Below are 21439 nucleotides of genomic sequence, written 5' to 3'. Positions count from 1 at the left end.
AGGTAACCCATTCCAGTGCTTCACCGTTCTCTAGGGCCGCCCAGAGGATTCAGAGGGCCTGGGGCAAAGCAATTTTGGGGGCCCCTTGCGTAAGAAAAAGTTGCAATACTATAGAAAACTATATTCTCGTGGGGGCCTCTGCAGGGCCTGGGGCAAATTGCCCCACTTGCACCTCCCCTGGGTGGCCCTGCCACCCTTCTAGTGAAATAACTTCCCACCACCACTTACTCTGTGTCTGAATGAGTCTACACATTTTTCCTCTCCAGAATGCAAACTGGATGTGATACTTGGGTTTGATGTCTCGGATGTTGGACCTGGGCAAAATATATTTAATTCTCAGAGATCATTGGAGTCCAAGGTAGAGATCATTCTGAACAGAATTACCCAGATGCAGAGGATCAGCTGTACTGGCAACCAGCAGCCGACTGTGCGTGTGGCAATCATGGCCCAAACACCCACCGGAACCATTGAAGCATTTGACTTTTCCGAGTACCAGCTGGAATTGCTTGAAAAGTTCCAAGACATGCGCAACCGTGGTCCATATGTCCTGACGGCACAGACGCTGAGCTCTTACCAGAACAAATTTAGAACAGCTCCTACCAACAACGTGAAAGTAAGTCTGGGTTCTCCTCTCATTCTAGAGGTTTTTCTATGTGCATTGAAACAGAAACACAATGGGCAGGATTCTCTACTGGTTTAAACAAGCACAGCTCCATAGAAGTGAACTTAGCATTGCAAGTTTACACCAGGTAGGAAATTGCCGCACTGAAATGTTGAGAGCATGAAAGATTTCCTGATACTGAAAAGCAAAGATCCCTAGATGTCTGGGTTTCTCCCCATTATTTCTTTACTTGGAATATTGTTGTATATATTTTAGTTTAATTGATGCAGGAAAATTAATAAACAAAGCATCCTTGTTAGAGCATCTTAACCGTATTGTCTTGCTGCACTTAAGTGGCATTTTAAAATATATTGTAAGGCACAACACTGTGGTCACTCTGGCTAATGTTTGTGATTACCAATTTGGGCCATTTATTGAGCTGTAGCTATTACTAACTGGAAAACGTACATCTGAGTAATATGATCCGGCACATCAAGCCAAACATCCACATATTTGAAGGGCAGGAGGGACCAGTAGGATCAGCTAGTCTCACCTCAGATGAAACGTGTGCCTGAGGAAAATATGTTATTGCAAGATCGGTTCTGAATATTATAGTGTAAATTCCACTCAAGGCAATGGAACTAAGCAAAATTGACACTAGCAGAGAATCTGGCCAAACATTTCACTGTATGTGGCTGTTTCACAACTGAGGCCTGACTTGAATTTTTTCCTTTCCAGGTGGTAATTCACCTAACCGATGGTGTAGATGGTGGAATGGGTCAGCTGGAGGCTGCTTCAGCCGCACTGCAAAGAGAAGGTATTCTAGTAGAGTGCCAGGACGCTCACTTTTCATTTTGCTTCATTTTGCCCCGGGCTTCTCGTAAAAGAGGTGCACCCAGCTTTTTGATGGATGGTGAGGTCAGTATTAAGCTGAATTCCGCACACCCTTGCTGTTTTTAATCCTCTTCCCCTTTGAATAATGCTATGGAGGCTTTACACTGATGGAGACTCTGTGCATGAGTCAAGAGGCAAGCCCATGCGGACAGACTCAGATCTGAATCTGAACGTTTTAGAGTCTGGGGCGCAGGGGTGGAGTTCAAGCCAGGATCCACACAGCTCTTACTCAGCTTACATTAATTGATAGCTTGGGACCCGTGACAGCAGAGGATTCCTGGGATGCTGATCTGTTTCATCTGAAGTGATGGCAGTGCAGGATGGGAAATGGAATCCTTCTGGTACAGAACAGGTCCAGCATTGCCAATGACAGTGCAAGCCCCACCCTGCGCTGCTGACAGGGTCTGCAGGGACCAACTATAGGAATGAGATGGGAGTTCAGCATCCACGCTCATTCATGGGCCGATTCTGCAAGCCCTTCATACATGTAACTTCCATAGACTGCAGGGCAAGTTCCTGAGGCAAAGGGCTGGCAGGACTGGACCCACTGCCTTTGCTCTTTCCACCTGGGATTATGCACGAGCTAGATTGTATTGTTAATGAGCAGCCCTGCACTGCCACTGGTGACTTTCTGCCTCCTAGTGCACTGTGGGCAGTACAAACTGCTGCACCCCTTTAGAGACTGCAGCATAGGCCCTGCACACTCTCACAGCTGACCATGGTTCTCTCTCCTTCCTGCCCCCTTCTGGGCACAGTGCTCCTAGCGGGAGCATCTTGGGACAGCCCGGAGCACAGAAGCTGCAAAGCTGACCCAATCTTCTGCAGCCCACACAAGAGCAGAGCAATTCCTCGCTCCCTCCCTACCGCATCACCCAGGTATGGGGCCAGCAGGAATCTAGCCCCATAAGGACAATTTTGGTCATCTGGCCATCTGCCCCCACTGGGCCGAGACCAAGTAGCTTTAATTGGACAAATGCCCAGCCACCAGGTGTTTCAGCCATTAAATGAAGCAAATTGTATTCAAGCTGGTGACCTAGAGGTGAAACACAGTGTGTGTAGGCCGTCCACTACCTACTGGCACCTAAACAGGATGACTTTCAAACCCAGAGAGAGTCAGATGGATCATTAATCCCTTCCATTATCCAGACCTCCTAAAATCATTCAAGTTAATGAACATGTGCCAATATTTTCTTTAGATTTCCAGTTAAGCAGACAGGAACAATCCATGCTTAGATTTTACAATATGCATGCTTCCCAGTGTTGCTGGCGCTTTCATAGAAATGCATTCTGTTCCAATCCGTCAGGTGTAAAGGCTCTCATCTTCGTGGGGCTGGAGAGAACACCAAATTTTGAGGATGTGATGCGCTTAGAGTTTGGACGTGGGTTCACATATAACAGGCCTCTCAGAGTAAATCTGCTGGATTTAGATTTCGAGCTGGCAGAACAACTTGTAAGTAACTTTGAGCTAACAGCTTGTATAGAGCAGAAACTTTACAAACACTTTGGCCGGATCTTTGGCTGGTGAAAATCCTTCATCCATGGAATTCTGCTGATTTACATGAGCTGTGGATCTAGCCCTATAAGCTCATTTTGTGTATTTTTGTGGCTGCTGCAGTGAATAAAATTAAATCCTGACTTTCTTGTATGGACTGGTGCTGCTCTATTGATTTCAGAGGAGCTATGTCAGTTTATACTACCTGAGGATTCAACCCTGTACTCCAGATGCGATGCCACAGAATGGGACTATTATTTCCTTGTTCCAAGAAATTAGGCTCTCTACATGCCATTTGCTTTAGTCTTGTTGCTTTATCTCACTGCAAACTTGTGACTACCATCAGGGGCGGCTCTAGAGATTTCCCCGCCCCAAGCACGGTGTCATGCCACATGGGGTGCTCTGCCAGTCTCCGGTCCCGCGGCTCCAGTGGACCTCCCGCAGGCACCAGCGGGGACCAGCAGACCCTCCGCGGGAGGTCCATTGGAGCCGCGGGACCAGCGGACCTTCCGCAGATGTGCCGCCGAAGACTGTCTGCCTGCCGCCCTCCCGGCAACCGGCAGAGCGCCTCCGACGGCATGCCGCCCAAGCATGCGCTTGGCATGCTGGGGCCTGGAGCTGCCCCTGGCTACCTTGCTCTCACTCTGTGTCATCATTAAATCTCTTAGCAGTGCTGCTTTCTAGGTTTCTTCCTCTGCATGGATAGCTGTCTTTCAGTAATATTTCTGATAGTGCACTAGCTTGCAATTGTATTATTTTACACCCATGTACGTAATCTCTCTAGGACTCTTTGCAGTAATTTTCTATCTTCACTGGCATTTGCAGTTGCCCCCAGTTTACTATCTCCTGCCAGTTTTATAACCTTCCTCATCCAGATCATTAATTAAAATGTTAAATAAGACCAGATTTCACACTGATCCTTGTGTTACCTCCACTGGACACTTCTCCCACAAATCACTACATAGCTGTTTAACATTACCCTTTGGCTTACCATTTGAGCTAGTTTTCAATCTACCTCTGTGCAATTCAATTTGAATGAATTTTCCTAGTACAATGCTGAGTAGAGCGAGGTGAGACCTCTGGGACAAACCAATTTACTTGCTGAATTTTGTTACTGGTTTCCTGCTAATGAAGTACCCAAAACTAACAAGGAGTCTGGTGGCACCTCAAAGACTAACAGATTTATTTGAGCATAAGCTTTCGTGGGTAAAAAAACCCCACTTCTTCAGATGCATGACTCCACAAAAGCTTAGGCCCAAATAAATCTGTTAGACTTTAAGGTGCCACCAGATTCCTTGTGTTTTTTGTGGATACAGACTAACACAGATACCTGGTACCCAAAACTAGACAACTTTTTACTAATTTGTCTGCTCTTTGAAATTGTTTTGTTCAAATGACTTTCAGTCTGTGGAATGCCTGCGAGTTGCTTGCTGTGAGGATTCGTTGGAGCATTCCATGTTCATGATTTGACTGTTCAGCACTGAGATTGGTTACTTTAAATCATATGGCACTGTTTCTGGGCGAAACTGGGGCATACCAAGGGCAATGCACTACTCAACTCTCACTCAAGTCCTTGCATTGGCCTTCTGCCCAGGGGTGAATTTAGATCCTCTTTTCCTCGATATGTGACTTAGCCTGTATGAATTACTTCCACATTCTGCCTGAAAAGGAGTTTGCTGGGAGTCTCGCATTCACTTTCCGTGAACGTGTGTGTACACACATCTTTGCTTGCATGGGCATTGGGAGGGACAAACAGAAATGGTTGCAAATATAGTGGAGGCAAAATTCCATTTAAAAGCTTCTAAAATCCTAGGGCATATTTTTTCTCCACCTTCGCTGGCTCTGTTTCAGAGGCTGTATCAAACATTTCACTAAAATCCACTAATATCTAGGTCCTTACCCTGCAATGAAACCTTGCTCAATGTGGATAGACTCCTAAACTTGTGCAGTGTTCACTGCAGGATTGGGGGATAAACCTTAGCTCCTTCATCTACTAAATTACTCTTCCTGCATACCTGTCCATCACACAGCACTCAGGGATGAATGTTGCTTAGGGAGTTCAGCTCCTGCATGGGTTTTTAACAGCTTTCTTTCATTATAGGACAACGTTGCGGAAAAAGCATGCTGCCGAGTACCCTGCAAGTGTTCTGGACAGCGGGGAGATAGAGGAGTGCCAGGTACCATTGGACCAAAGGTACTGAGCTGCATCTAGTTTCGTAATATCAAAGCTTAGGGTTCACATTTCACAGAAATCCTCTTCAGACCTTTCCTCAATAAATATAAATGTAGCACTCACTCACTTCAGCATCCTGCATGCCTAGCTAAAAAGGTGGGAGGGATAGCTCAGTGGTTTGAGCATTAGCCTGCTAAATCCAGGGTTGTGAGTTCAGTCCTTGAGAGGGCTACTTAGGGATCTGGCTCAAAATCAGTACTTGGTTCTACTTGTAAAGGCAAGGGGCTGGACTCAATGACCTTTCAAGGTCCCTTCCAGTTCTAGGAGATAGGTATATCCCCATATATTATTATAAGACACAAGTTCCCACATTATTATTTTAAAAGCACTTTTTATTTAAAAAAAAATAGGTTCTGAGCTGCAAAATGGCACTTTTTTAGTTTTTAGATTTGCTTGTTTTAAAATTACAATTCAGGAGGAGACAATCATCTAAAGCAACACTAATGAAACTGTAGGGCTTCATGTTACATAGTAAGGGGATTCATTCAGAATTTCTTCTTAATACAGTTCTATCTAGTGTCTCAGTCAGGGTCAGAACCTGATTGTGCCAGGTTCTGTACAAACACAGCAGGAGACAGAGCCTGCCCCAGAGCGTTTACGATCTAATTTAAAACAGGGCACAGCCAGTCGGTGTAGCAATTGGATGGGACGATGTCAGGAAAATGTAGTGAAAGAAAACGTGGTTGCATAAACTAGCTAGCTGCACAGCCTGAGAGTCTGTGGAAGTCGTAATCAGATTATTTAATTTAACTAGTTTCTTTATAGGTTATACGATCCAAACGTCTGCTCTGTATTAAATCCAGGGATATTTTGAACAGGGGCTTAAAGGGGGAGCATGGATTGTAGCAAGGAAACCTCAGATATTATGTGAAAAATCAACTGATATGCCTTGTCTTTTTAGGGTGTTACAGGTGAGAACGGCTACAGAGGCTATCCAGGCGATGAAGGTGGACCCGTAAGTAGAGCTATATTATCTCAGAGGGGAATGAAGGGGGTGCTTGACACTGCTCAGATTGTTTCTGGCTGTGGCGGGTGGTGGGCACTTTGTGCCCAACATCCCCTCCTGTGAAAGTGTGGCAGGGAGTGGAAGGTGCCCGGCTTCCAGCCCCCACTAGTTACTAGCCTAAGTAGCAGGCCTGACTCACAATGGGGCGTGAAACAGTGTTAGAAGCAAGGGGGAGCTGGGGAAGGGTGTCTCTTTCAGTCTCTGGGCTACTCCGAGGGCAGAGCACACACCTCTTTGCCACCCCTTACTCAGGGCAGAGAAGCTTTGGCTGCACCTGAGTTACATAAAGAGCCAAACAATCAGAGCAAACACCCTGCCTGTGTGAAGATAGTGGAGTACCCCAAAGTAATGAATACTGACTAAAAGAAATGTGGAGTGATTGTGCTGCCCTTTTCAGTCCAACCTCTGGGATATCAGACAGTAACAGTGATGGTGAAGACAATGAGTCCCATGACTTTAATTTCTCATTAGCATCATCGCCTCTGAACTGGTACTTCACCATGAAGTCCTACATAAACTAAGAAATAAACAAACACCCTGTGATGCACAGCACCAGATGGTGAGCTGGAGGCCAGATGGCTGGCTTTTCTCATCCATCCAGCAACATAATAGAGAGAAGCCAAATTCTGCTCTCAGAAACTGTACTATGAGAGTTGTGTCTGAATAGTTAAGGGCAGGATCTCATTACTGACCCATCCAGAATGCATTTGCTTTTAGGAGAACCTCCTAGAGACAATTTAACAAGAAGATATTCTCTTTCAATTGCTTCCTAAGATGAGGGTTGGCCCCCATATGTAGTGACCAAGGTCCTTGGCAGGATGCTGTAAGGAAACTCACACTGCAGCTGCCTGCCCCTGTCAGTTATTGACCTCTGGAAAGTACTGTTAGATTTTGTCATGTAAACATGCCCAGCCCTTATATGCATTTCCAGTTTCTGGTGCAGTAAAACCACAATCCAAGCTGCAAATACACAAAGTTAGGGTGTATTGTACACCATTACTAATTGCTCCATTCCTGCAATAGGGTGAACGGGGTCCGCAAGGTGTCAATGGAACTCAAGGATTCCAAGGATGTCCTGGTCAGAGAGGAATTAAGGTATGTTTTTAATGAATCTCTAGAGAATACATCCGGAGCCTAAATGGGTGTCAAGCAGTGTAGCTCCATTACAGCTTTCTCCCCCAGCTGAGGATCTTATGCAAAACTAGGAAAGGGCTATTTCCATTAGACAGAAATATGATGCCTTCCACATACGTCACAGTGTCTATAGTTCATAGCACTGTAATGTGAAGGAACAGTACCATGCAAAGCGCTTAAACCCAATATCACGCCGTCTGCAGACAAAATAGTATTATCATTGGGAGCCTTTGCAGCTGGACCACAGGGGACAGAGAAGAGAGGAGATTGATTTTCTTGACACCATCACCATGTGTGAATGTTGGCTCAGGGCTGGGATTGTGTGGGGGAGGGAAACTGCAATTGGGAGACAGACCAAAGTGAGAAGATGACTATCGCTTTAAATGGATGTATTAAATAATGGCTCAGAAAAGGGGACAAGGAAAAATAAGAACTTGGGGGAATGTGCAATTTTTATTATAAATATTCATAGATTCTGAGGCCAGAAGGGACCATTCTGCCACATGCCAGAGAATTTCTACCAGGGATTCCTGTGTCAAACCCATATCTTTTGGGTGAGCTAGAACGTTTCTCTTAGAAAAATATCCAGTCTGGAACATCCCTTGGACATAGATTTATTGTGGTTCAGAAAAGGGATCAGGCATGAGGTCATTAGGTTGAGGAGAAGGGGATTTGTTTAAGGAGTAAACTATTTATCGAGGCCACTGGCTAAAATAGACATTACTTTGTGATGCAGCATGAGAACAGTGGAGGGGCCCAATTTCTGAAGGCCACGTTATGGGTTAGATTGTGCCCTTATCTTACCCAGCAAAGTCAAATGAGTAAAGGGCGGTAAAAGCGGCACTCCAAAGTCCCTGCTAGACTAAGACCTACCCAGATCTTGGGTCCGGTGGGGATTCCAACCCCTGTTCTCCAGATACTGCCTGTAGTGAATGAGTGTGGTGGGGAGGGGTTGAAGAATGGTCCCCCCTTCCCCCCCCTCCGCTACTTGCTGGTCAGTGGAGCTGCTGGGTGGAAGGGAGTGCTCTGTCAAAAGCTGCAGTGAGAGAGGGTTGTAAAATCCCCTCCCAGGGCGGTTCAGCTACATCTTGCCCCTCACTTTGGGCTCAGTCTGTCCTCAGCTCTCCTCACACTTGGAAAAGTTCCTTAGAAAACAGCTGTTTGATTAAATAGGGCTGCTGGCTCCCATAGCAGATTTTTTCTAAACTCTTCATGTTTATCAACTGACTTAGTGCACAGTCCAGCTCTGGTGCTTAATTTGTAATGAAATAGCTGCCGGGACTCAAGTAATTAGGTGCTGGGGCTCAAGAAATTTGTTCACTTTCATAACTGATGTGGCAAACCCAGAGGTGCCAAGGCTATGAACTGCCAAGCTCAGAGGTGCTGGGGCTCTGAACTGCCAAGCCCGGAGGTGCTGGGGCTCTGAACTGCCAAGCCCGGAGGTGCCGGGGCTCTGAACTAACAGGCTCAGAGGTGCCGAGGCTATGAACTACCAAGCCCAGAGGTGCTGGGGCTCTGAACTAACAGGCTCAGAGGTGCCGAGGCTATGAACTACCAAGCCCAGAGGTGCTGGGGCTCTGAACTGACAGGCCCAGAAGTGCCGGGACTCTGAACTGCCAGGCCCAGAAGTGCCGGGGCTATGAACTGCCAAGCCCGAAGGTGCTGGGGCTGTGAACTGGCAGGCCCAGAAGTGCCGAGGCTCTGAACTGACAGGCCCAGAGGTGCCGGGGCTCTGAACTGACAGGCCCAGAGGTGCCGGGGCTCTGAACTGACAGGCCCAGAGGTGCCGGGGCTCTGAGCTGCCAAGCCCAGAGGTGCCGGGGCCATGAGCTGCCAGGCCCAGAGGTGCCGGGGCTGTGACCTGCCAATCCCTGGCACAAATTAAGCACTGTCCAGCTCCCACTGATGCCAGCTGAAAGGCTCTAGGGATGCAGATAACCTGGCTGCCTCCCCTTTTCACTTTGACTGGGGGAGGTTTATGACCCTGGTTTGACTGCCCCGTCTCTTCATAGCTGCAAATCTCTGTGGAAAGTCTCTAGGGGAGAATAACTGTCTATTTTCTGTTATCTTCAGGGCTCCCGCGGATTCCCAGGAGAAAAGGTATGTGAACGCATTACAAACATAATGACAGTGACGGGCAGCGTATGTGAAATATTTCCTCTCTTCACCTGTGTGCGCATTTAATAATTTGTACCATGCTTCTTTTATTCTGTAGGGCGAACTGGGAGAAATTGGCCTGGACGGCATAGACGGAGAAGAAGTAAGTCATTTTAATGAGTTCTCTCTTAATGAGCTGCCGAAATTCCCCCTAAAGCAGCAGAAATTCTTCTAACGCGTATGTCTTTGGCAGGGGGAGAGAGGCCTACCAGGCACTTCTGGGGAGCGAGGCAATGCCGGCAGAAGGGTATGTTTTATTATATTCACTGTTCCGGAACAATTATACTTAGTGACTCCAGTCCTTGGCTGGGGTGGAGGGACACACCACACAACTTGGGAGGGGATGGGTTTAAGCCACTTTTCCACTCTTCTCATCCTGGGCTGGACGTGCAACAGTCTGGTCCCGTGGTATAAGAGCAGCCTTCAGGCTTCTCTAAATTATATCTGCTCCCTGCATTTTCAAGGGATTGTTACACCAGCTAAGGATTGCTGGGGCAGAAGAAAGCCCTGGGCACGTTCCCTTTCTCCTGCCACATTTCTTATCTCAGCAGGGAGTTGGAGAGCATAGGTGCCACTATATTACCTGTACAGCAACAGGGGAACCTCCTACGCTGGGGAAATCCTCCCATGACCAGCTATAACAGCTGCAGGGCTGCTGTGTGTGTAGCTAAGGATCAAAACCAATATGCTCCCTTTCTTATGAGTGGCTGAATACTTTTTATTCATTAAGACTTGTACCAAAGCCGACAGCAGTGGGCAAATCCAGAGCCAAAGGGACTCTCACCAGCAGTGATCAGTTTTATTCCATGAGTCAAATTCACATGGTTCAGCTTGAGCCTGCATTCCTCACTTCATCCTTACGGGAGTTTCGCCTGAGAGAGCAGAGAAGAATCACAGTTGATGCGCTGAGTAAATTTACCCCAGATAGGCAGGTGTGTGAGCCCGTTCTGTGGTGTTTCTAATTTTCTGTATATCTCCTGAAAGGGCGATAAAGGAGTTAAAGGAGCCAAAGGAATACGAGGTGACCAAGGGCTTCGAGGTGATCCGGTAACTATACTTTAGCCTTTGCAAGGATTTACACTGGCCAGGCCTCCCCACTCTGCCCTCAGCACGGATTAGCCTACAAAGATTGTTCTTCATTCTGCTGAACTCCAGCTGATTGGGTACTAGATCCTTGGTGCCTTATAGCTCCACTCGAGTCACCAGTTGAGGATCTGGCCATGGCTGCATTAGGAATGTACAAAGAGGCCCTCAGTAAGGGACAGAATGGACAAGAGCTGTCTGTGCTGTTACCCCACTTCCAGAGTACAGGCACATGTTTAATTGCCATTGCCATATACATGTCAGTAATATGCCTGTTTCCAGATGCCTGCCAGAATGTGACCCATTGAGCCTACTGAGGATGGCTGCTCAATAAGATGTGGAAGTAAACATTACAGGTTGCCTTGTAATTAAATATGAGAACCCTTCCTGTTTTGAAACCCAAAGGTGCAGTCTAAAAATATGAGGCTGAGATGAAACAAATCAGGACAGTATAAGAAGCACACATGAGCCAGTCTGTATTACATGGCTGATGAGAAGAGTCATCTAAATAACTTCACAGGATCTAGACGTACTGTGAAAGTGGTAAAGTAGTTGCCAGACGAAGGCACTATTATACTGAATCATACCTATTATCTAAGTTACAGTGTGGGCAAAGGAAAGCCCCAATGTAGTTGCTGCCTGGGCAGAATCAATATGTGGCAAGCACTTGCCTCTTGATATTGACTTATGTTTAGGGTGACCAGATAGCAACTGTGAAAAAATGGAACAGTGGGTGGGGGTTAATAGGTGCCTATATAAGAAAAAGTCCCAAAAAACGGGACTGTCCCTTTAAAAATGGGACATCGGGTCACCCTGCTTATGTTAAACTGGCCATTCATTTACTTATTGGAAACATGGTTTCGTTATATGAAATCCTTTTGCCATTCTTATTCCACTCTTGCAATATGCCTCATGTCTCGAGTAACCATTGTGATCTATTTATGTTAAAAAATGAAACATGGATGTTAAAATATGATGGACTATTTTACAGCGTGTGATGTCTGCCTCAGTGCCCCACTTACACCGGTGTTTTTCATTGCTTCGGCTGCTTTCAGGGTGAGCGTGGAGCCAACAACACACAACGGGGATCCCGAGGCTCAAAGGGTGAAATTGGACCAATGGTAAAGTATTGAGTTTTTTTTTTAAAGTAGGTTAGAACAAATAAAGCAAGAAAATAGGACATTGCAAACAATGTTTAGATTTAGGAGAGCTGGTCAAAATTTTTCAGAGAACATATTTTTCCACTAAAAAATGGCATTTTGTTGAAATTGAAACTTTCTGTGGGACCATGTCACTTTTAGCAAAATTTGATTTAAAACCATTTGAAATGAAGCTTCATTGGAGCAGACGGTTACAATTTCATTTTTACACTACTCTTCATTGATAAATGTTTTTTTTTCATATTATTATACATTGGAATATACCAGGGGTTCTCAAACTGCGGGTCGGGAACCCTCGGGGGTCGCAAGCTGTCAGCCTCTACCCCAAACCCCGCTTTGTTTTCAGCATTTATAATGGTGTTAAATATATAAAAAAGTGTTTTTAATGTACAAAGGGAGGTCACACTCAGAGTATTGGTATGTGAAAGGGGTCACCAGTACAAAAGTCTGAGAACCCCTGGAATATACCTTAATAAAAATGAATTATAATATAATATATGTTATCATTTTAAATAGCTATTTTTTTTAACTCCAAGATTGGAATGAAGCATTTAATTAACCTGAAATGATTTTTTTTCCAAAAATTGTGTTGAGCAAGAAATTAATTATTCTTTTTTGAAATACTGGAATTTCCTATAGACTAGGAATTCTGAGTTTTGACTGACTCTAAGGTGTATGTCAAGGGCCTGATCCAAAGCCCACTGGAGTCAAAAGAAAGATTTTCCATCGACTTCAAAGGACTTTGGATTAGTCACTAATAGAGCTGGCATGAATGTTTAATTTTTGAGAGCTAAACTGTGTTCTGCTTGCTAGTAAATCTCAGGACTCTCACCTCAGTCTTTCATTTACCGTAGGGAGAACCTGGACCAGATGGAGGGCCGGGTTCCCCTGGTGAAATTGGAAATGATGTGAGTATCCTTAGTTATCCTGGTGTTGTAGACATCCCCTCCCTCTCAAGGAAGTATCTGGTGCTATGAAAAGGATCTTGAAGGGTCAATAAAAAAAGTAAAAGTGTAAAAAGGGTGTAAAAGTACACCCGATGGAACCTAAATGAAAAAGGCATTGGTCTGTCACTTCAACCAGTGCTGCTTAATCATGACAGACCATAATCTGCTGTCTTTTCTGTCCTTAATGAATCAAACCTCCCAAACTGCCAACTCAGTGGGAATTTTGCCTGAGTAGGGGCTGAGTAGAGATTTCAGGATTGAAACATACATTTTTTTAATTTGTATAGAGGGAACTTAGACATATTTAAAGAGTGCAATTATTTTACAGAATTAGGCTTGTATTTTTATTAGAGATGGGCCCAATTCAAATCCACCAATCTGAACATCCCAAACTGTGGGGAAGTTGGATAATAATGTTGCAGATTAGATCTCTCTCTGCTTTTGATAGTCAACATGCAAAGAGAAGTAAAATTTTACCTATCAGAACAAAAAAAATCATTACCTAATTGTGAAACAAAGTCAACTTGACACGTGCCATGTGTGTGTGTGTCTTGGATCTACAACATATATGTCAGAACTTGAGGGCACTGCTGAGTGGACATTGAGTGCAGAATGTGCCATACAGATCTCAAAACAGAGGCCTGCTTCTGCTCTTGGTTACTCTCTAGAGAAGATCTGGGAGCTAACACCAGTGTGAGAGCAGATTAAATTAAATGTCTCCCCAAATTCACAGCTCCATCTTGCGCTCAGCTCCGGGCTATGCCCTATTGGCATGATATACCTGAAAGAAGATTGTTGCAGGGTCAGAATGGTGTTATTAGCTAGTAGTTTGCATCAGAGCACTTGGTATATTTGACATGACTCACGTTCATAGCAGTGAATTCCTTTTTGAAATGGCCATATTGAATCACGGAACCAGGACTCTTCTCTGAACCCTCTGAGCTCCATTCTAATCTCATACATCACAACGTGCATTTGTGCATCTCTGCAGACAATTGCAACCTTCCTTTACATGCTTTAGTGGAGCTTTCAAGAGGTATGGGGATGCTTATTTGTATGTTTGGGATCCAAACTGAGTCCTGAATGTGTAACCAAGATGCACCCAGTCTCATTTGATATAGGGTTTGCTATAGCCCTCAGGCCACCTGCTATAGTAAATGTGCCTCTTCCAATTCACAAGTGCATTTTTCATGTATTTTCTTTGCCGATATTACAGTTGGGAATATTTAGGGCCAGGTCCTCAGCTTGGGTAAACCCAATTCACGTCTGAGGAATCTTGTTCACAGAAAGAACTTGCTTCGTTCTGTGCCTTACTTCATATTATCCTTACAACTCTAAAAGGGAACTAAAAAAATACCAAACAAACCTCAAGAGGAAAAAGTCTTGTGCTTTAACACCCTTTTCCTAGAGTTTTAAGGTCAGATTTTGATCTCCTTGCCACTGGAGGAACTCTGGTGATGTCTGTGGCGTTTACATGGGTATGAAAGACAGCAGAATAAGGCCCATCATTTTTAAAGGGCAAAAAGGAAGTCATTGCTATTTCAGCTGGGAAGCCAGAGCCCTTTGGAGACACCTTTCTCTTCTGCTCTGTTGCTTCATGCTGTGTACATAAGCACATGGTTAAAGGAATCAGCGCTGACCACAAGCTGTGAGTATTAGATTCAATTGCTTTGCATAACATGTTTTGTTGCAATTTATTGATTCACAGGGGAGTTTCGGAAGAAGAGGGCTCCCAGGAGTCAAAGTAAGTGTCCAGTGTGTTGCATGGTAACCATAAAACCTGGCAATGTTGCACAGGCAGCCGGTTTCCATTGCAGACCGTGTAAGTGGTACAGAGTTGATGTGTTCCAGACAGAGAGCCAAAAGTGACTTGTACAGTAGTGCTGGAAGCAGATTTGGATTTTGTTTTTCTCTTCTTTTCTTCCACATCTCCTCCAAACTTACCTCCTTCCTCACATTTCTCAGCTCCTTCCCCTCCTGTGAAATTAGACTCCACCTCTGCGAAGTGCAGGCCCACTCTACTCTCTCTTTCCATCCAGTCACAACAAGTGGGAGGCCAAGGAGCAATCTCATTTTAAATAGAGCAAGAAACAAACCCCAGCGTTGACTTACCCTCCAGTCATGTGTTCTGAAAGTAAAGGAGGAGGCAGTGAGTAACTGGAGGAGACTGAAATGAGCTGAGAGAATACTTGACAAAATTTCCTAGGATTCATTGCTCGAATAGAATAACGAAATTTATTTCAGCTCCACAGTCTCGCTCCTGTCTGCATTTGTTACTATTGTGAACACATGTATTAGCCGAATGGTCATGGAAAGGGAAAATTTTAAGTGACTATTTGTGCAATTCGGATGTTGAATCTCTCAGCCTGAGTATTCATATAGGAAACCCGAGCCTCACAATTACAGTCAACAAACTATAAAGCATAAACAAGTCCATGTGACGTGTGTCCAATTGTCATTAAGTAACACAGCTCAGATTTCAATATCGACTACTGGACACTCAGAGTGGTCTTGATTCTGCATCTCTCTTCCTGGAAAGTGCTATTTTCCTGCTTCTTTGAATCCAGTCTGGCCCTTCTTTGGGTGTTTCGGTACATCTTGCTTTGTTCAAAAGCATGTTGACTACTTTTAACGCAGGAAAAAATAAAGTGTTGGGAATCAAAAATCTAGTGGCCTGGATTCCTGATCTTGTGTGCTTAATAAGAATGTTGTGCAGTTATTTATTTAATATGTGACCATGTGTATAACAAATTTATTTTGGCATTGTCTGGGTCTGTACTGCCCTGAGTTGTGTCCTCTGTCCTGCAAGATGCTGAGTCCCTCCTAAGAAACTGTGAGTGCCCTCAACTTCCATTGAAGCAATGGGAGTTCAGAGTGCTCAGGTTGTTCAAAACCCTACAATGGTTTATCATAACTGGGGTAAAGTGGGTGAAATCATCTGGCCTGTGTTAGACAGGAGGTCAGACCGGATGAGCTAATGGTCCCTTCTGGGCTTAGGTCTATGAACCTATTGTACTATGCTGTGTACCCAGGAATCCAGCCCTGCAGATCTCATGCCAGTGCTTTCATTGCAAGGTTTGCCTGAATAAGGACTGCAGGATAGGCCTTCGCTTTTGTAAGTCAGTGTCACTAATGCTAGTGGGACTTAAACACATACGAATCAGTAGGAGAAATGAACCCCTTAATGCACATGGTTTACTGGCCTTAAAGGGTTCATTTTCATTGTCCCTGATTCTCACTTATACTAAGGCCTCTTTACATCACCAGAACAGTGTAACTAGGCCTTAGAATACACAGAGCCATTGTTCTTGCTAAAGCAAAAGGCAAGGTAACAGGAGCTGAAATGACTCTACGTCCACAATTCTTAACCGTTTCTGTACTGTGACCTCAGGTTACATGAGAAAAAACCTCATAACTCCCCTCCCATCTAACCATAAAGAAAGGGAGGCTAGTTGGGACTCGCTGAAAATTGTTTGCGACCCCAGACCTGCCCGTTCTAATCTCCATTGTGTTGTATTTTAAGGGTGCCAAAGGCGCGCCGGGTCTACCGGGAACCATGGGAGAACAGGGTACAAGAGGGCCACAGGTTAGTAAGTTTCACAGGCCATTCCTGAACAGCCTAAATATGTTTTCCTTTGCTATGTTATTTCCTTTAACTTGCTCCTGCAATATGCTTCAGTTTAGGCTTGTTCTGTGTAAACATCTGTGAGACCTTGTCCATAACTGCTTCTGAACATTACAACAAAGTGACTATGATCTGTGGATTGCTTGGTGACTGAAAGGGCCCTGATTGCCCTGCCCCAGGACATGAGTCACTCATTATATTTATGGTGTGTTGGTCACATCATGAAACATTGGAACTGGTCCCATAGTTTTCAAAATTGTCTTTTAGTCTTGTAGCTTTGGTTCTCCCTCCTAGTCTCATTTTAACAATGTTATCTCAGCCCTTTAATCTTTTATATCTTATATAGTGTCTGCCTTTTCCATATGCAGGGTCCTCTTGGTCAGCTTGGAACTCCAGGTCTAAGAGGAGAGCAAGGCATTCCTGGCCCAAGGGTAAATATTTCTTATTCTTCTCATCCTGGGGGACCAGAAGAAGCTTATTGCACCTGATTTAAATGAAGTCAATGAGAATCTTTCCATTGATTTCAGTGGGACTTTGGATGAAGTCCATTATTTGTCTTTCTCCTCAGTACCATGTGCCTTGCAAAAATAATTCTATTTGAAGCTCATGGCAAGGTTCCCCAAACTACTGGTTTAAACATGAACATGAATGTGAAATTCATTGGATCAAATCCTGACCAAGTTCCAATTTTTTTACAGGCAAAGTCCCTGTAAGAGGGGGCTAGGAGGGCCAGGTGGCCTAGTGGTTGATATGCTTGACTTCCAGCCCCCTGCTTCTGTGGTCAAAGTGCCCAAGTCTTTAAGGCAGGGGGATAGGGGGAAGGAAGAAAGAGTTACTGAGGAATTAAAACACATTTAGTCCGCAGACAATGTAGATTGATATTAACAATGCCACCAATTCAATTTTTCCACTCATTTCCCATTAAAATCAATGGGAACTGGGCATCTGAACCCCTAAAAAGCTTTGATGGATCTCAGTCTTAATAGCTAATAGGTGATTTCCACTGTTGGACAAAACCTTTTCATTGTTTGGTGTGGCTGATACACCTGTTATTAATAAATGAGCTATGGAGCTAGGCCCCAATATTTAATTTCAATTTACTGAGCTTTACTGACGTTGCAAAATTTCAGCTCTTTTCTTTCTATTGTAGGGGGGTGGTGGTGCTGCCGGACCACCCGGGGATCGGGGCAGGATTGGTCCCTTAGGACAAAAGGTACATTGAACATCAATATTGAGAACTGATGCCTAAAATAATAATGAAAAGCTGCTGAATATGAGTTTAATCTCTTTTTTTAAATATACTGGCTATCAACTTGTTCAAGCAAAATTGTGATTTATCATCTTCAAGAGTTTGCATAGAGTGGAACAAAGCAGGGTAAAGGCTAAGCCACTGACTGCTTTACTGGCATCCTATGTCATTGAACTAGAAGGCATAGTTATTAAAATAAGAACAACTTCGAGATTCATAATATTCTGGACCACATCCTCAGCTGGTGTAAATTGCTGTCGCTTGATTGACTTTGCTGATTTGCACCAGAAAATGATCCAATCTTTTTCTTCGTGATCTTTATCGCTGTTATGCCATCTTCACATATAGCCACTGGGCCACCAAACCTGCTGTTGTAACTTCGCCGTGGAGTTCGATCACGAAAACGTCTGGCTCGTTGTATTTTGGCTTTAGTGTTGGTATGCTCACAAAAGACAAATGGTGGCACTTATTACTGCAGCTTCTGTATATCACCCCATTTCTGAAATCACTGGATCAGGCAAAATGGTCAAGAGTGCTACTGCTTTAGCCACACATTTTCAGTTGTGTAAGCATGGCTGTGCATTTCTGCTTGAAAGGGACTGTTACAGATGCGTTCGTAGCAAAGAATCAATGCATAAGTAGAGAGATATGGGCTTAAACGAATACTCCCTTCTTCAGGGTGAACCTGGTGATCTTGGAACAAAAGGACAACCTGGATTTCCTGGGCCTCGAGGAGAGACCGTAAGTATTGTCATGAGCACCTCTAAAGGATGCTGGCCTAAATCCCATTCTGGTATAAATGTGCAAAATTCCATCAAAGCAGAAAATTTAGTTTAATTGTCCTGTCTGTGGTCCTTGTATCTTATATGGTGACATGTAAAGAAGAAATATACATCATAGTTTTACTCTCATGTGAGCATTTTTTTAAAATTGCAATCACTCTCCAGAGGAGTCTTTATATTAGCTGAGGGGATACTATTAGGTGATTTTTTTTTTTTTTTACCTCTTACTATCTGTTCCTTAATACCTAAGAATTCTTCACAATGGGCAAGAACAGGTGTATAGACCAGTCCAAGAAACATTATCAACGCTATGGGTAAAATTCACCCTGTTGCCCTGAAGTGGTAGCTAGGGCTATGTCTAGACTACCCGCCGTATCGGCGGGTTAAAATCGATTGCTTGGGGATCGATATATCGCGTCTCATCTAGACACGATATATCGATCCCCGAGCGCGCTTATATCGATTCCGGAACTCCACCAACCCCAACAGAGTTGCAGAATCGACAGGGGGAGCCGCGGACATCAATCCCGCGTGGTGAGGACGGGTGAGTAATCCGATCTTAGATATTCGACTTCAGCTACGTTATTCACATAGCTGAAGTTGTGTATCTAAGATTGATTTCCCCCTGTAGTGTAGATCAGCCCTGAGTCTCTTTCTGGCCCATTGCACAGGGCCTAGATGGATACCCTACTTAGCAGTCACCATAGTTCCTATGATCCTCAACTTATTATATATTGCAGTCTTAAAAGTCAACTGTAAGAGTCATCTCATAGGACCTGACACTCCTTACGCCATGTAGGATTGGGCCATAGGAGGGATGGTTGATTGTCTAAAATAAGGAGGAACAAACTCACCTGGGTTGCAGGATCAGCACTTATGTAAAGTTAAGCATATGCCTAAGTATTGGTGAGATCAGGGAAGTGGTTCTCAATCCTGTTCCCATTGGAGGCAGTGGCAAAATTTCCATTGACTTGATGGGTGTTGGATTGGTTCCCCTGGTTCCTCTAGGAATAGAATAGCTATCCAATATACTGGTTCAGAGAGACTTCTGGTTTCTTCTGAGCAACATAATATACAACCAGGGTAAAATCCTGGTGCCACTGAAGTCAATAGCTAAATTCCCATCAACTTCAAGGGGGCCAGATTTCACCAAGAGTGCATATACACCAAGCCTGTTTTTAATTTTATATCTTTGTTTTTACTTCTCTCTAAGTAACTAATTCTAAAAGGCCTGATTCAAAAGCATCTTTCCATTGACTTCTATGGACTTTGGCTCTGGACTAAATAGATTTTTTGTGACTCTTACATTGCACCAATAATCCTAGCACATGTGTTATATATTAATACTTTCATCTTTGCCAATTTTAGGGAGAAGATGGGCGAGATGAAGTTGGCAGGCCAGGACCTAAAGGCAAAAGAGTAAGCACAACCACGATGTGTCTAACAGTATCGCTACTAGGACCTTAAAAAACAACCCAAACCCTGGAGGTAACAAGGACCTCCAGCCTCCAATTGGATCCACACGCATGGAGCCTGGGGGTGTCTAGTTGAAGTCAGTGGGTTTGTGCATAGGAACAAGGATCTGTTCTAGTGCATCTGATTATTGAATCACAACAAAATGCTGGCCAAAACCCTGCACCCTCATATGTGTTGGGTGTCTTTGTGCTTGTTAGCTCCTCAGAGGAACTTGTCCTACCAACTGATGGCACAGCATCGGCTGTCATTTCAGTCTTGTTTGATATTAACAGTCCAATAACAATCAGATTTTTAAACCAGCTGCCATTTATTCTCTCTCGATCATACCAATGTTACGAGTCTGCAGTTTCAGTCACTTTTCCTTCACCGGTTCTTTCCCTTCATACATTTGATTTGGACCTGTCTTCAAAAGCAAGATTAATTTTTTTAAACCCTAAAACTTTTCTGTTATTACAGGGTGAAACAGGATTCCCGGGATACCCAGGGCCAAAGGTACCACTGAGCTTATGTAACTTCCCTTCATATTCTGCGAGCGTAGCAAATTTCTGCTCTATACTGTCTGTCGCTACAACTCCTGTTTATGCTGTTTTCTAAACAGGGACCATTTGGACCTAAAGGTGGCCCTGGAGGTCCTGGCCCTAAAGGAATCAAAGGCCGCAGGGTAAGTTTTACCACAACACAGTTTCTCATGCAGTCCTTTATGCGAGAATGGAGTGAAAGCCTGCTCAGCTCCAGGGCTTTGTGAGTTCTGCGCAGCGTTTGTTGGTCATTTGCGCTATTCTGGGGATTCTCCTGCTACCAATGACTGGGATTGCTAGGCTGCAGCTTTGGGAGAGTGATCGGTTGGGCCAGATTTTGCTCTTTGTTACACTGGAGCACGCTGCCCTGCTCAGACAGTCCCATTCTGCCTGGGGGGGAGGGGATTTACCTGCCACAGGTAGATTAATTCAGTCGCTGGTCTGAAGGAACCGCTGCACATTGGCTTCACTGGTGAGGGAGGAGGATTCCTCTCACCATGAGCATGTACCAAGCTTTCTGGATGGCTACTCCTGTCTGGATTTGCAATTAGAGCACAGACACATTGCTGTGCTGTATGTAGTCAGCCGGACAAAGTTATTCCTCAGGAAGCCATTTTTGTATATTAGTACCTCTATTCTGAAAAATAATGCACCATGGGAGGTTACACTGGTTGTATTTCCGACACCTATTCCTTAATGGGACTGTCCTCGACAAAGCTCCTAACTCATTAGCACCTATGTACATAGGACCCTGTTCGTCTTGAAGAGCATTCGGGACATTCTCCTAGTCTGGTGTTCAAACATATCGAATGTGGATTGGTGATCTTTACTCTACTGTTTCCTAGGCAGGTGTAGGAGATCCTGGGCCGCTAGGTCCAAGAGGAGAGATCGGATACCCAGGATCACCTGTAAGTGTTCATTGTATTTACAGCTGGTATAGTAAACTGGCTTCACTGTCCCCAGAGAACTTGCTAATTTCCCTTTCCATTAATATGTAGCATGTTTGCCAACAACTGAAATAAGCTCTATTTTGCCTCCTATCATCTTACACTATGGCAAATTCATCCTCCGTTATCTTGGAC

At 44.4% G+C, this 21439-nt stretch overlaps 1 protein-coding gene across 7 annotated transcripts in view; it reads left to right on the top strand.

Annotated features, from left to right (window-relative positions):
• COL6A3 (collagen type VI alpha 3 chain) overlaps positions 1 to 21439 on the top strand; it is a 114725-nt gene that overhangs the window by 53617 nt on the left and 39669 nt on the right. For all 7 annotated transcript variants that reach the window (XM_030580387.1, XM_030580389.1, XM_030580388.1 and 4 more), the window contains 21 exons: positions 267 to 613; positions 1340 to 1418; positions 2800 to 2945; positions 5089 to 5181; positions 6122 to 6175; positions 7250 to 7321; positions 9434 to 9460; positions 9576 to 9620; positions 9711 to 9764; positions 10502 to 10564; positions 11656 to 11721; positions 12615 to 12668; positions 14416 to 14451; positions 16231 to 16293; positions 16701 to 16763; positions 17483 to 17545; positions 18260 to 18322; positions 19732 to 19782; positions 20296 to 20331; positions 20438 to 20500; positions 21203 to 21265. In XM_030580387.1, coding sequence (XP_030436247.1) covers positions 267 to 613; positions 1340 to 1418; positions 2800 to 2945; positions 5089 to 5181; positions 6122 to 6175; positions 7250 to 7321; positions 9434 to 9460; positions 9576 to 9620; positions 9711 to 9764; positions 10502 to 10564; positions 11656 to 11721; positions 12615 to 12668; positions 14416 to 14451; positions 16231 to 16293; positions 16701 to 16763; positions 17483 to 17545; positions 18260 to 18322; positions 19732 to 19782; positions 20296 to 20331; positions 20438 to 20500; positions 21203 to 21265 — 1601 coding nt within the window. The remainder of the gene's footprint in view (positions 1 to 266; positions 614 to 1339; positions 1419 to 2799; positions 2946 to 5088; positions 5182 to 6121; positions 6176 to 7249; positions 7322 to 9433; positions 9461 to 9575; positions 9621 to 9710; positions 9765 to 10501; positions 10565 to 11655; positions 11722 to 12614; positions 12669 to 14415; positions 14452 to 16230; positions 16294 to 16700; positions 16764 to 17482; positions 17546 to 18259; positions 18323 to 19731; positions 19783 to 20295; positions 20332 to 20437; positions 20501 to 21202; positions 21266 to 21439) is intronic.

This window comes from Gopherus evgoodei, chromosome 11, assembly GCF_007399415.2.
Source record: "Gopherus evgoodei ecotype Sinaloan lineage chromosome 11, rGopEvg1_v1.p, whole genome shotgun sequence".
NCBI lineage: Eukaryota > Metazoa > Chordata > Testudines > Testudinidae > Gopherus > Gopherus evgoodei.
This window is presented reverse-complemented; position numbering and strand designations above follow the sequence as displayed.